General features: G+C 36.5%; 2 protein-coding genes across 2 annotated transcripts in view; one reads left to right on the top strand and one right to left on the bottom strand.

Moving 5' to 3' along the window:
* Window positions 1–7,463: 7,463 nt before the first annotated feature.
* Window positions 7,464–7,825, top strand: LOC143918076 (cytochrome b-c1 complex subunit 10-like). The gene has a single exon (XM_077439768.1). It carries the CDS (start codon window positions 7,582–7,584, stop codon window positions 7,756–7,758), a length of 177 nt encoding a protein of 58 aa, XP_077295894.1. The 5' UTR covers window positions 7,464–7,581; the 3' UTR covers window positions 7,759–7,825.
* A 5,719-nt stretch (window positions 7,826–13,544) lies between these two features.
* Cow (Proteoglycan Cow) overlaps window positions 13,545–16,042 on the bottom strand; it is a 73,599-nt gene continuing 71,101 nt past the window's right edge. Inside the window, exons 11-12 of the mRNA XM_077439539.1 lie at window positions 15,887–16,027; window positions 13,545–14,399 (exon numbers count right to left, since the gene is read on the bottom strand). Coding sequence (XP_077295665.1) covers window positions 14,317–14,399; window positions 15,887–16,027 — 224 coding nt within the window. The 3' untranslated portion in view covers window positions 13,545–14,316. The remainder of the gene's footprint in view (window positions 14,400–15,886; window positions 16,028–16,042) is intronic.

Below are 16,042 nucleotides of genomic sequence, written 5' to 3'. Positions count from 1 at the left end.
CGGTCACCCGGTTGCCAACAGTCATTTTAAACCGGAGATTCCGGGTTTGGCGATCGGTATGCAGTCGTCTGGTATCTACATATGAGCTTCGTAGTGTACTCTTCGTATCGTAAAATCCAAGTTGATTTTATTATTTTGTTGCTAAAAAAGAGGAATAAAGGTAAAGTTAAAGTGCTTGGCCCAAGATGCAGGTATCTCATTTAATAATAATATTCCGTCTTAAAAAAGTCAAAAGAGTCGCAATCAAAATAGCACTGAACAACAACAAAAGAATTCCCGAGCGGAGATTAAACAACCCATATTAAGATTGATTCATTACATTTGAATATTATATTTATTTTTATTGGTCTGATTTCGTTTATTTATTTGTTTCTTTGGGTATCAATGTTGGCAACCCTAGTAACTAGCCATGCGATTGTCGTTGAACACTAAAATCATAAACTAATGCCTGAGCCCGTTTTTATGTCCAGGGCGCTTTCAAATTAAAATAAAATATTACCCATTTGCACAATAAGTGATTAATAAAACATTCCAAGTAGGATGTATACAAGTATTTATTTGTTTTAAAAAATAAATATATTCCCCTTCCAGTAGTACACTGTTCTTACATATTTTAAATGCTTTCAATTTTCACGCTATGTATTTTATAAAAAATACATAGAACAGATTCCTGTTTTATCATTTATATATATAAAGTATATATCCAGTTACAGAGATGTCGTTGATTACAAATATTTTAAGGGCACGAGTTTTCTCGGGATTCGCAGTACAAGCGCAGACTACATTAACACGAGAATTCCGTGACCCACCGTCAAAAGTTGGGTACTCAAACACGAGAATTTTCGTGACCCGCTTGCATAGTGATAGTGATTATACATATTTTAGTTATTATACTGATTAAATCGACCACCCCCCCTCTTTTTTCATCTCTTAAAAATATGTATCCTAATATTGGTAGTTCAAATATTTATAAAAAAAAATCAAATGCTAATTAAAAAATATTCTTGTTGAAATTATGATGTTTTTTATATCTTCTAAAAACTTCATAATAATACTATATATAAAAACGGACTGTCGCTAAATATATTTGTATATTTGTATATTTGTATATTTGTATATTTGTATATTTGTATATTTGTATATTTGTATGTGACGGACGATCAACCATCAACCAGTATGGGGAACAAATTTTTTTTTTTTTTCATATTTTTCAGTTTTTTAATTTTTTTCATTTTTTCAGTTTTTTCATTTTTTTCATTTTTTCAGTTTTTTCATTTTTTCAGTTTTCATTTTTTTCATTTTTTTCATTTTTTCAGTTTTTTCATTTTTTTCATTTTTTCAGTTTTTTCATTTTTTTCATTTTTTTCATTTTTTCAGTTTTTTCATTTTTTTCATTTTTTCAGTTTTTTCATTTTTTTCATTTTTTTCATTTTTTCAGTTTTTTCATTTTTTTCATTTTTTCAGTTTTTTCATTTTTTTCATTTTTTCAGTTTTTTCATTTTTTTCATTTTTTTCATTTTTTCAGTTTTTTCATTTTTTTCATTTTTTCAGTTTTTCATTTTTTTCATTTTTTTCATTTTTTCAGTTTTTTCATTGCCGGGGGCGCTGGCGGCGCTGGGGGCGAAGCCCCCGGGGTGCCAAAGGCATCGGGGCGCTGGGGGCGCCGGAGGCGTCGGCGGCGCTGGGGGCGAAGCCCACGGGATGCCGAAGGCATCGGGGACGCTGGGGGCGAAGCCCCCGGGGTGCCGAAGGCATCGGGGGGGCTGGGGGCGACGGGATGCCGAAGGCATCGGGGACGCTGGGGGCGAAGCCCCCGGGGTGCCGAAGGCATCGGGGGGGCTAGGGGCGCCGGAGGCGTCGGCGGCGCTGGGGGCGAAGCCCCCGGGGTGCCGAAGGCATCGGGGGTGCTGGGGGCGCCGGAGGCGTCGGCGGCGCTGGGGGCGAAGCCCCCGGGGTGCCGAAGGCGTCGGGGGCGCCGGAGGCGTCGGCGGCGCTGGGGCCGAAGGCCCCGGAGCGACGGAGGCATCGGGGGCAAAGGCGTCAGGAGGTCGGCGATGCACAAAACGTAGTTCGTAATTCGTAATCACTTCGTAATTCGTGCATCAATTTCTTTCCGAAACCAGTCGATTCAATATCTTTAACTTTATTTTTATTCGAGTTTCAATTCCTTTTCGAAACCACCCGTTGAAATCAACGGGTCCAACACTAGTAAGTAACATAATAACTAAAAGAAAACAAAATGTAGAAAAGACATTGGAAAAGAAGAATCACAAAAATCTTCAAGTTTAAGAAAGACTTCTAGCTTGTTTTTAAAAATATTATGGTTTTCAGAATTAACTACATTTTTGGGAAGATTATTTCAAACTTTAACCACTTTGTTCGAAAAGAAGGATTTTTATATTTAGAAAAAATATTCTTGTTGAAATTATGATGTTTTTTATATCTTCTAAAAACTTCATAATAATACTATATATAAAAACGGACTGTCGCTAAATATATTTGTATATTTGTATATTTGTATATTTGTATATTTGTATATTTGTATATTTGTATATTTGTATGTGACGGACGATCAACCATCAACCAGTATGGGGAACAAATTTTTTTTTTTTTTCATATTTTTCAGTTTTTTAATTTTTTTCATTTTTTCAGTTTTTTCATTTTTTTCATTTTTTCAGTTTTTTCATTTTTTCAGTTTTCATTTTTTTCATTTTTTTCATTTTTTCAGTTTTTTCATTTTTTTCATTTTTTCAGTTTTTTCATTTTTTTCATTTTTTTCATTTTTTCAGTTTTTTCATTTTTTTCATTTTTTCAGTTTTTTCATTTTTTTCATTTTTTTCATTTTTTCAGTTTTTTCATTTTTTTCATTTTTTCAGTTTTTTCATTTTTTTCATTTTTTCAGTTTTTTCATTTTTTTCATTTTTTTCATTTTTTCAGTTTTTTCATTTTTTTCATTTTTTCAGTTTTTCATTTTTTTCATTTTTTTCATTTTTTCAGTTTTTTCATTGCCGGGGGCGCTGGCGGCGCTGGGGGCGAAGCCCCCGGGGTGCCAAAGGCATCGGGGCGCTGGGGGCGCCGGAGGCGTCGGCGGCGCTGGGGGCGAAGCCCACGGGATGCCGAAGGCATCGGGGACGCTGGGGGCGAAGCCCCCGGGGTGCCGAAGGCATCGGGGGGGCTGGGGGCGACGGGATGCCGAAGGCATCGGGGACGCTGGGGGCGAAGCCCCCGGGGTGCCGAAGGCATCGGGGGGGCTAGGGGCGCCGGAGGCGTCGGCGGCGCTGGGGGCGAAGCCCCCGGGGTGCCGAAGGCATCGGGGGTGCTGGGGGCGCCGGAGGCGTCGGCGGCGCTGGGGGCGAAGCCCCCGGGGTGCCGAAGGCGTCGGGGGCGCCGGAGGCGTCGGCGGCGCTGGGGCCGAAGGCCCCGGAGCGACGGAGGCATCGGGGGCAAAGGCGTCAGGAGGTCGGCGATGCACAAAACGTAGTTCGTAATTCGTAATCACTTCGTAATTCGTGCATCAATTTCTTTCCGAAACCAGTCGATTCAATATCTTTAACTTTATTTTTATTCGAGTTTCAATTCCTTTTCGAAACCACCCGTTGAAATCAACGGGTCCAACACTAGTAAGTAACATAATAACTAAAAGAAAACAAAATGTAGAAAAGACATTGGAAAAGAAGAATCACAAAAATCTTCAAGTTTAAGAAAGACTTCTAGCTTGTTTTTAAAAATATTATGGTTTTCAGAATTAACTACATTTTTGGGAAGATTATTTCAAACTTTAACCACTTTGTTCGAAAAGAAGGATTTTTATATTTAGAAAAAATATTCTTGTTGAAATTATGATGTTTTTTATATCTTCTAAAAACTTCATAATAATACTATATATAAAAACGGACTGTCGCTAAATATATTTGTATATTTGTATATTTGTATATTTGTATATTTGTATATTTGTATATTTGTATATTTGTATGTGACGGACGATCAACCATCAACCAGTATGGGGAACAAATTTTTTTTTTTTTTCATATTTTTCAGTTTTTTAATTTTTTTCATTTTTTCAGTTTTTTCATTTTTTTCATTTTTTCAGTTTTTTCATTTTTTCAGTTTTCATTTTTTTCATTTTTTTCATTTTTTCAGTTTTTTCATTTTTTTCATTTTTTCAGTTTTTTCATTTTTTTCATTTTTTTCATTTTTTCAGTTTTTTCATTTTTTTCATTTTTTCAGTTTTTTCATTTTTTTCATTTTTTTCATTTTTTCAGTTTTTTCATTTTTTTCATTTTTTCAGTTTTTTCATTTTTTTCATTTTTTCAGTTTTTTCATTTTTTTCATTTTTTTCATTTTTTCAGTTTTTTCATTTTTTTCATTTTTTCAGTTTTTCATTTTTTTCATTTTTTTCATTTTTTCAGTTTTTTCATTGCCGGGGGCGCTGGCGGCGCTGGGGGCGAAGCCCCCGGGGTGCCAAAGGCATCGGGGCGCTGGGGGCGCCGGAGGCGTCGGCGGCGCTGGGGGCGAAGCCCACGGGATGCCGAAGGCATCGGGGACGCTGGGGGCGAAGCCCCCGGGGTGCCGAAGGCATCGGGGGGGCTGGGGGCGACGGGATGCCGAAGGCATCGGGGACGCTGGGGGCGAAGCCCCCGGGGTGCCGAAGGCATCGGGGGGGCTAGGGGCGCCGGAGGCGTCGGCGGCGCTGGGGGCGAAGCCCCCGGGGTGCCGAAGGCATCGGGGGTGCTGGGGGCGCCGGAGGCGTCGGCGGCGCTGGGGGCGAAGCCCCCGGGGTGCCGAAGGCGTCGGGGGCGCCGGAGGCGTCGGCGGCGCTGGGGCCGAAGGCCCCGGAGCGACGGAGGCATCGGGGGCAAAGGCGTCAGGAGGTCGGCGATGCACAAAACGTAGTTCGTAATTCGTAATCACTTCGTAATTCGTGCATCAATTTCTTTCCGAAACCAGTCGATTCAATATCTTTAACTTTATTTTTATTCGAGTTTCAATTCCTTTTCGAAACCACCCGTTGAAATCAACGGGTCCAACACTAGTAAGTAACATAATAACTAAAAGAAAACAAAATGTAGAAAAGACATTGGAAAAGAAGAATCACAAAAATCTTCAAGTTTAAGAAAGACTTCTAGCTTGTTTTTAAAAATATTATGGTTTTCAGAATTAACTACATTTTTGGGAAGATTATTTCAAACTTTAACCACTTTGTTCGAAAAGAAGGAATTTCTGATCAATTTATTCGATTTTTCTTTATGGAGTCTGTGAGTGTGACCTCTAAGATGAGTGTTTTCATTGAACGTAATGAGTTTGGACATAAGATAATATTATGATGATTATTTATTATTTAAGACTTCGATTAAGTCACCTCTTATTCTTCTCGTCTCAAGTGTTATTAATATTAGCCAAAATATTTTTTAATTTTAGTCATTAAACAATTTTCATATCAGTCAAAGTGCCAGGGCGGTGACCTGGCTCAAAAAGAAGTACCATGACTGTGACTTGCCTCGACCTGGCTCGACTACACCACTGCATATATCCGTATTGGTTTGAGGAGGGTGACCGTAAAAAAGTCGATAGTGAAAAAGTCGAAAATATTCGTTTACCATGCATACATATGAAAAACGGTTAGTATATATACCAGTGGCGTGCGGTAAAAATCTCTCTCCCCCCCCCCCGTCGTTCATCCTCATTTAATTTGCGCGAGCAGGATACAACAGGAACAAGAGGAACAGGCTTTTCTTTGCATATCTTGCGAGCGCACATTAAACAAGGCGGTATGACAAAAAGAGAGATGATTTCACCGCATGCCACTGATAAATAATATATATGCCATGCACCCTTTTTTTTTGATCTTTCGACTTGAGATCTTTTGATTTCCGATCTTTCCCTTCCGATATTTGCTTTTTCGACCTTTTCACTTTCGTTGATTGAGGTATACCCGTTTGAGGATGGCCTTGAAGCCATAGTTGTAGAATAACCTAGATATGCCATAACATACACATTTCGTTGGCGATTTTATCGCCACTAACTTAGGGGTGCGCGGGATTTAACTAGCGGGGAAGTGGTGAAACAAAAAGGAAGGAACGCAAAAAACGCTCCGGCTAGCTACTGAGTGATAGGCATACTTACCAGACACTTTGTTTGTATGCATGCCAAGCCAGGTAGTCCGGCTTAGAGCGTCAGGGCCTATCTAGATTAGGTTCGGTGATTACTGGTCACAAAGTCACTAAAATCTCTATAATGGAACGTCTGGCAGCCGAAAAGTCCATCATACTAACGAGAACTTGAGTGTCAAATATTGTGTATTCGCGATTTTCATGGCAAAAATTGTCTTTGTGACCACCGCAATATGACGAATAGTCCAATTACCCTAGATTATTCTACATCTATGCTTGAAGCGCTATTAACCGTTTGCCCGCGGCCGTTTTCTATGGAAGCTTTGGGCGACAAGTCTGTAGCGCGGCTGTCTTCCATAGAATTTTTTAACTTTGCAAGGGATTTTGAGGCCTATATGCGCCTATTTTTAACTGTTTTAAGGTTCGAAATTGGTTGAATATATTACTGAGAGTTGAATGCCATCTATTCAATTTGCTTAAAATGAATATGTATATACCAGTCAAAAATTAGTTTTTGTGGAACTCGTTTATGTGACGTCACGTCTTCATACAATTATGAAGAATGATTATTTGACAATTAATCCAAAACTACGAGATATATTATGTATTTTATTGTTTAAAATAATACTTGTAATATATCTGGTTAATTGAGTAAATATTAAATCTGTATTTAAGGTCGAAAACTCGATTGCCAAATTCGCGAAAAAGGTGCCGCTATATTTATATATATTGTTGCGTAGGGGTGGGTGGAGGATCCAAGTAAAAGGCCAACAGTCGTTTCACAGCATTTATTGATGATTAAGGAGATACACGCACTGGCAGTGCTCAGTCCAGAATGACATGATATCGCCTTATAAAGGGTAGATCTCTCAGGTCGTCTAATCTGTTTACCTGTTGTATAGTCACGTATTCGGATATGTATTTCCACGACATTGGGTCTCCCCGTACCGATTCTGAGAAAGGACTAATAACGGTCATTGTTTAGCCTAAATGCACTTAGAGTCCAGATATAATCCTGGAAGGTAAGTGCAAGCACTTAGTTAATCCGATAACAGATATTCCCTGAACGGTCACATAGTCTCTGGGATTCTATTCGCTTAATCCGCGGCGTACGTAACAATATTATGCTCGTCCGCTATATTTATTGCGGCAGGCAAAGGGTTAATAAAAAATAAAGTTTTGGCTTATTCCGGCACGCTTATTAAATCCGATTTGACATCTCTGTTGTAGATAATAGTGCAATACGTACAAATTAAAAATTATAACGACCAAAATGAGGGCATTTTGAAGAAATAAATGTAGCAAATGGACGTGAAAGTGCACGTTACGGCCACGCGACGAATTGTCAGTTTCAGAGGTGGCAACATCGCGAGCAGCCGTTTGCGTAATCAAAGTGACAGCCGTCGCTGCTAGTGGATTGAAGAGTGAAGAGTGAAGAGTGAAGAGTGAAAAGTGCGAGGAGATATCCAGGATGAGTCTGATGAACAAGATGGGTCCTCGGCAGCTGCAGCTGATGGCGGGCTGGTCCAAGACGGTGGCCACCTTCGGAGCGACGACTGCCATCGGCTTCATCTACTTCAGCGACTGGCGGGTCATCGCCTCTCACATCCCCTTCTACGGCGGCAAGTTCAAGCCCGTCGAAGAATAGTCGATGCCTCTCACTTTGCACGCTTCCCCTTATATATATTAGATTGATTAATACATTGTTGATTTGAATTGCTACACCTCGTTTCATTTACTCCTCCTTCTATACCCCGTTCGTTCACAGGTTATGTATGGATCGTTGAAGTGTTGAAGTATCACTAGGGTTGTCAAATTTCAAGCAAGTCTATATATATATATATATTATATATATATATATATATATATATATATTTAGATAAATATTTAGAATATCTATAATTGATTTTTTTCCCTTCTATTTTTAATAAATGTAAATAAAAAGTTACAATTACAATGAAGAAACCAAAGATAGACTTCACTGAGAGGATTAGTGAAAAAAATCTAATACGGTTTTTGGTGCTTTTTCTTCAGCTAAAAAAAAACTTTTAAAGCTTCAAACAGCTTTAGAATGCGTTCTATTGCAGGTAATAGTGATAGTCACCTAGTTTTTGAATGTGAGAGTAGATTTTTATATTCAATATTAACAAAATCACAGAAATCTTTTAGTCTTTCTGTTCTGACGGTGTCTATTCCGCGTCTGCCTGTGATGAATCATTCCGAGTGTGAGAAAATTATCAATTCAATATAAATTGATTGATGCCTGATACACATTTTTTGTCTCCCTTCTACACATACATAGTTCTCCAGAAAGTATAAGACAGAGACAAATAGTTCATTGTTGAATATTGCTGCAGTGTTCACCAGACTGTCTGGTCCAGACTTCGACTTTATAGTTCTTCTGGATTCATCGACTTCTGTGGGGATTTCAAAAGTAGTAAACCGGGACATTTGTACATCCTGAGAGGTTTGTTCGGGACACAGGGACACGAGACTTAAAACTGGTGACAATCCCGATAAATCAGGACGCCTGAAAACGATAAGTATCACACACGATAGATTTCTCGTCGCATGTCCTCCTTTATTGACACAGTGAAAAGCATAATTAAATGTGTTTTAAATTATAAAATGTCATGCATTGAATTCTTTGATTATATAAAAGGGGAAAAAGAGCTGCTCCAAAAAGCGAAAACATCGGAAAAGTATGATTGGGCAAAGGAGAATGATGATAATGAAGTCACCGAAGTCAGGGAAGATTGGAGGCGAGAAAAGAATGTATGAAATAAAATGTTTAGATAAGGTTCTATTTGGTTTTATTAAATTGAATCGCTCATTGATCCGTATTATTTTATTTTTAGATTTGGTACAGACGCATTGTGTTAAACGATTGCTCAATTTTTTATAATAAAGCTATGAATATCGATAAAGGTGGGTTTATTTTGGACAATTATGGCAGCCCTACTTCAGTACCAACGTCATTTTTCTAGTTTTATTGATAGTAAATGTACATATCATAAATGAAATGTCTTCTCATACATAAATAAATGTAGAATCAGTTACTGTTTAATCACAATATGCGTCATTGATAGATTGATTCAATAAAGGATATCATGAATTAGGTTTTTTTTCTCTTTTGTTCTCACTTTCTTTCCTGTTTTCATATGAAACGGATTCACCGTTATATTTGTAAGTAGCGGAAGTTCAATTTTTAGTTCCAAAAACACTTTCTGTTTGACTTAATTCACAAATTGTTATCACTTATTTTAATTCGATATGTTCAGAATCTCAATAAAGCTAAATAAACGTGTTTTTAAATATTGTTAAACGCAAAACATTATATTCGATGTTTTGTGAAATATTTCTCGAAATGAAGAAAAGTAGGCTTTCAAATATAACGGCTCATATAATACGAATTAATCAGAAATATCAAATGTATCATTGATTTATATCTAATAATACCATTAAGTTCAAACTTCTATGATCTACATATGTATATTTGACTTGTTAAACATACATATCTTACAGACATGACTCGTTACACTAATCGGACTATATCTTCAAGTTCCAGGTGTGATTATTTACAAATAAATATTCTTCTTTTCAATATAAAATTGACATATAATAGAAAATAATTGGATGACCAATTACTTTATTAGGCAGGCACTAATTTCTCGGCCTATAGAAACACGTCTATGTCTGTAAGAAGTTTCTTTATTGTATACAAATAGTATTGCATGTATATGCAATAATAGTTGCAGCCCTATGGCGAAGGAGATAGTTGCTCGACTTCGGAGGAGTGAGCAGGCTGAACTCCAGAGGCTTACCGGCTGGTTGGTTTACATGCTTTCGGAAGTTTCTATGAGCTGAAGGCTATTCTTTGTGTAGCTGTGCCTCAAGGCTTGGTTGGTGTGTAGCTGTATGATGAGATCATGCTCTTAGGGATTCCTAGGGACTCAAGGTTGTTTATCTGAAGTGAGTTGATAGTCTTTTCCCTTGTGTGAACGAATATATTTCGGCCAAGCTTGGCTTTGCATGCTCGTACAGGAACGTGATGATGCAATCGTGCGACTTGTTTTAACGAGAAATAGGTGAGATCGTCGGCTTCGATTTGGGATAGTAGAGGTTGTGGTATATTCCTACATGTTTCAAATTCATTTAAAAAAATTTAAATCCACATATTTATAATATGTACAAATTAAGGCTATGGAGTCAGAGCATTTCAAGTGGAGTCGGAGTCGTAAAAAATCAACTGACTTCGATTTATTTTTATTATTTTCTTTATCACAGAATGCGTCAACAATAAATTCGAATTAAGTAATTTCTTTGTAAAACACATGAATTTAAATTACATATTACGTATTGTGATGTGTTGTGGCCAAAACCGATTGTTTCTTTCGTCTCATACTTTTTTTACAAGGGTTTTATTAGCCTTACTTGTTTTATTTTCATTATTTTTATTAAATTGATTTGTTTGTGTGTGAAATTTATACACATACACAATGAATGTACCTTAATTTTTATTTATACCTATTTCATTACCAATAAATTGGGTAACATATCAATTTTAATTTTAATATATTATATTTTGAATATAGCTATTATTTTCATCACTAATAATTTTATACATTGGTAAGAAAAGTCGATTTTACTAAAATAATTCAAGTTGGAGTTGGAGTCGGAGTCAGTAAATTTTGATCTGACTCCACAGCCCTGGCACAAATGGATATACAAACCTACAGTTTCCAAATTATCATTTCATAGTACTCTAATTTAGATCATGTATACATAAAGGTTTTAAAATCTTCATAGAATGTATATTTAAATATTGGCACGTACGTTCGACGAGGTATAAATAAAACACAAATTTGGAAACTATTTGGTAACAGTTCTATATTTCTTTAAAATATTCAGGGAAAACACCAATGAAAAACACTTGCTAAACATAATAAGTGTCATTTATATAATGTGGGACGCAATAAGACTTGAAATACTCAACAAAACAGACATGTTTTCATGGAAAATAGAGAGTCTTACACAAATAATAATAATAGAGTTAAATCTACGCTTCAATAAAAATCATAAAAAAATGCCAACAATCAATACATATTACACGATCACGTGGCAAAACCATCAAAAAACATAAAAAAAAAAAAAAAAACAACGAACAGGAAATCGAAAATCCTGTCCGAGACAATTAAAAGTCAACAAGAAAACGCCTTAAGTATATTTTATTTGTGCACGAGATTCATTTGCACTTGTAATATCAACTGACGAGATTAAAAATATATTACATGAATATATATAATATAATATATTGATATATGTAAATGCGTAACCATACAAACAACGGATAAAACTGTATATTGTATCGTATTTTAGGCGTAATTTAATTTGAGACTTTTATTTGATCTTCCTCTGCTTACATTCTGAAAGTGACTCTGCATCAGCATTGGAAATCACATTTACACGTATGCATGTTCCGAGGGGGTTTCTGCACGCTGCGTTAAAAAAATAGCTATGTAGTAAATATTGATCAGCAAATGTCGTATATAAAAATAATTTAAATTCCTTTTTTCAAAAATCAACGTTGCGATTAAAGAGACGGAGGCAATTACTTTCAGAACTGTTTTTTTTTTTTAATTTTTAATTTTACTATACATAGTATTTTTATAAATAACACGGACATATATAATAATTGCACATTCACGGATTACAATAGAATACGATAGATTGGATGAAAAAATGCTGAAACGCGTACATAGTTAGATAGCCTCATATGAATTCAATCCGACTTGAGTACTCGACTATAGCACTAATTAAATTATTACAACTAATTTTAATAACTAAAATAATACATCAGTAAAGAGCTTTCATTATATCAGATACGGCCGGGAAGAATTCAATCAATTCAGCTTAGAATGAGACCATCGCGTGATGACTAGAATTGAGGGGTACCAAGCCATAACGTTGTAAGTATTTTTATTTAATTTTTCTAACATTTAAGATTTATTGATTCCTCATTGAATGATTATGCATTATAATACCTTGCAGAAGAATTATAGTTTATGAATAAATGTTGCAAGGATGAATTAATGCATTAAATCTCTCCTGAAAACTTAATTTTCTGGCACTTGAAACGTTATAGTTAGGCACTCCTCAATTCATACAACATATGTGGAAACTTTTGAACGTTATAGAACCGCCCACGCCACTAGGTGCTAGATTTTTAATTGCGTCACAGTTAAAAGGGTCTTTTGGCCTCTTAACCGTTTGCCCGCGGCTGTCTTCTATGGAAGCTTTGGGCGACAAGTCTGTAGCGCAGCCGTCTTCCATAGAATTTCTGAACTTTGCACGGGATTTTGAGGCTTATATGCGCCTATTTCAACTGTTTTAAGGTTCAAAATTGGTTGAATATATTACTGAGAGTTGAATGCCATCTATTCAATTTGCTTAAAATGAATATATACCAGTCAAAATTAGTTTTTTGTGGAACCGTACTGAAACCTCGTTTATGTGACGTCACGTCTGTTGAACAATCGCGACGATACGTCTCAATTGTATGAAGACTGATTATTTGACAATTAAGCCAAAACTACGAGATATATTATGTATTTTATTGTTTAAAATAATACTTTATGTGTTAATTAACATATCTGGTTACTTGAGTAAATATTAAAATCTGAATTTAAGGTCGAAAACTCGATTGCCAAATTTGCGAAAAAGATGCCGCGTACAGGGTACACTTGTTCGCTATATTTATTGCCGCGGGCAAAGGGTTAAAATCAATTCACGGTACTCATAGATTGATTATATGTATGTAGAGAATCATTAGTGTTTTTGAAATAATTCAGCTTGAAGCGGACCGCCCTGTCAATACATAAAGAATGAGATGTGGAATATAGAAAAGAGCAATTTTTAAAGCTGCCAATATATCTAGTGAATTGAAATGCTTCCGTTTTAATGAAAATTTGACATTTGCAATGAATCGTTTATTTGGATATAGTGGCTTCAGACGGAGACGGCTCAACTTGTCTTGAACGGGCTTCATATCATCGCAACGGCGTCAGTCAATGTGTGATTTTATTTCTATAAATCAACCGGCATATCTGACTTGAAAAAAATAAATGAAGCAAACAATAAAATGATTAAATTTATGTATGTGATACGATCGACTAATAGTTATTACAATCATATCCCTAATGGAATGCTCGTTCATAAGATTAAATGTCTTACTTTGTAAATGTAATATATATATATATCATATATAAATATAAACTAACTCATTTTAAGCACATTCACCTCTAATTATTTTAATACCACTCACAATTTTTAATTTCGTAATTATGTATATTGCCCACTACACATTTAACGCACAACCCACTCTATCATATAACGCAATTAATTTTTTTTTAACTTTATTTTTCTTTTGTATTTAGTTTATTATAGTAAAACCCAGTAGGCCGTTCGCATCGAGTCTAAAAAAGAAAAATGCAATTAGTCGTACGTACAAACATACTTTTAAATTTGTTTATGACACTGAATGCACGTACATACTGCTAGTTATATACATACATACATACGTACACATTAAATGCAGTAAAAACCTTCAAAAATTCAATCATATTTGATCTAATCGCTAACGAGTTGAATCCGACGAACTGTGCGATCCTTCCGGCAGAGTACGGCGAATCTATGTATGTATTTTGCGGAATTGTAGTCTAACGCACGCAAATAAGTGTTCAGGCGTTGAAGAATCGAACAGTTCGTGAGAAGATTTACAAATGGTTTATAATGGCATGAAAAGGATGGAGTTAATCACAACGTCTCACTCATTCTCGCACAGAGCTGAGGATTTTGTCATTTTTTTTTTGTTGTTTTTGCGAAAGGGTGCAATACAAGCGATTTGTTCCTAAGTTTTGACTTTCGTGAATACAAATTGTAAAAATACAAATAGTAAATCTATATATTAAATTGAGGTTCTTTTTTTTTTCATATGCATATATATTTTATATATACTCTGTTCGAATCGAGTATCGTTTTACGAATGGCGCTATGTGCGCCATTCATACAGCTTCCCACCCCGCCCCACCCTCTCCCCCAGCGAATTACCCACCCATTTATTCCCGTAATGTATTCAGTTTTTTGTTTTTAATAAGAATTTTAGCTTGAGTATTTATGTTTTCAATGAAAACTTAAATGTGTTGATTTAAAAATCCAAAGGTTGGTCTGCGCTGCCTTCGCCAGCACCGTCTTCGTCATCAGACGGTAAGCTGACGGCGTCGTCCGATTCTGAAAACAAACGCAAATTCACAGTTAATATCGCAATTGAATGCATAAACCTTTAGCTAATTTTATAACTTGAAACCGAAGCGAATAAAACGCAGTGTAAAAAATAATGGCTAATTACACTGAGCAACAAAAAATCACGTATTTCACATACTGGGGCGGATAATAATCAATCTTAACTAAATTTGACCCACTGAATTCGAATATGACAATGATTTTTGTCAGTTTTCTCTTGTTTATGGGATATGAGCATAGAAGTAGAATGCATAGAATCGCTCTCAGCCTCCAAAAATGTTGATACAAAAACTCTGCGCTGCAGAGTTTGTCAGCTGTTTGCTCAGTTGTTTCTCTCTTCCCGTCTCTCTCAGTTGTTTCGCCGATTCTCTCTTCGATGGCTCGCTTTTAGACGATACTTTTGTTAGCAATGACCACTCTATGCATTCTACTTCTATGGATATGAGCGCTTAAAAAATGCACAATTGTTACAGTTTGTTGGCTCTGGTAATTGATTTTGTCTTATGTACATTTTTAGAATTTTCATGTTTTTGCGCGGTGTTTTATTTTTATTATACATAAATTAATCATGCACACTCGTCTAACAGATTGCTACAAAGTGACGAGTGTGCTAAACAGATTAAGAATGGAAGAAAGTAAAAGTAAAAATACATAAATAAAAGAAAATAAATAAACATGAAATGATTCTTAACTGATCAAACTAACTCAACTATTCCAATTGGTCGCAAAATCCGTAACCGAGGAAGTGGTGCAGCAAATGACGAGAGATGTGACAAATGTCAATGGCACTATCCAATGAGTTTAAGAAACGGAAGCCACAGGGAATTAGAGAATTGAGATATGCCTTTTGTCCAGGTAATTGAGACTGACACGAGATAAAACTTCTAAATAAAGCAAACAAAAACTTGATGAGGGCAACATTCCTCCTATATCCAGAGAAGTATAGCCAACCATACCCATGACAAATCTTGAAGGAAATAAATATGGGTAAATCAAATATTTCTACATATAAAGAAGTCGGAGAAAGCGTCTTTGGATAAGTGCAAGTTTGTTGTATTGAGTTTTGGCTGAATGACTCCGGATTATAGAGGCTTACTCCATACAGCAGCCTCAAAACAATGGGATTATGGAAATGTCGGGAATTACGAAAAACGAACCCCCGCATCCTTGAAGCAGAGCAACACACAGATTCAATGTGATTGGAGAACCTTAGGTCACTCTTTAAAGCAACTCCAAGATCAACTGTACAATCAACCCAGTTCAAAAAAGAGTTACCAGCAAGATAAGGAAAGGTACGATCGGGGACAGATCTAGATCTAGAGTAACACATCTGTTTGAGGGAGGCTCAATAGTTAATAAGAAAATCGATGCCTCACTTCATGGTTAAAGACTATACGTTTTCTTATTGATGCAACTAAAAATTGGACAAACAACTGAAAAAGCTTGATTGAAAAATCAATGCTTATAGAATTTACCTGGACAACGAGGCTCGCCCTTAGTTCTGGTTCCTGGCCTCTCGTTGCCATGCTTATCTGTACACCAGCAGACGCCTACAGCTCCGTGGCATTGCAGCGGCCTGTAGAATCCCAACGAGTCACATTGCGGAATGTATGCACCTAAAATGGAGCATA

This window comes from Arctopsyche grandis, chromosome 10 (genome assembly GCF_051622035.1).
Source record: "Arctopsyche grandis isolate Sample6627 chromosome 10, ASM5162203v2, whole genome shotgun sequence".
Lineage (NCBI taxonomy): Eukaryota > Metazoa > Arthropoda > Insecta > Trichoptera > Hydropsychidae > Arctopsyche > Arctopsyche grandis.
Note: the sequence above shows the minus strand (reverse complement) of the source record. Positions and strands in the feature narration are given on the sequence as shown.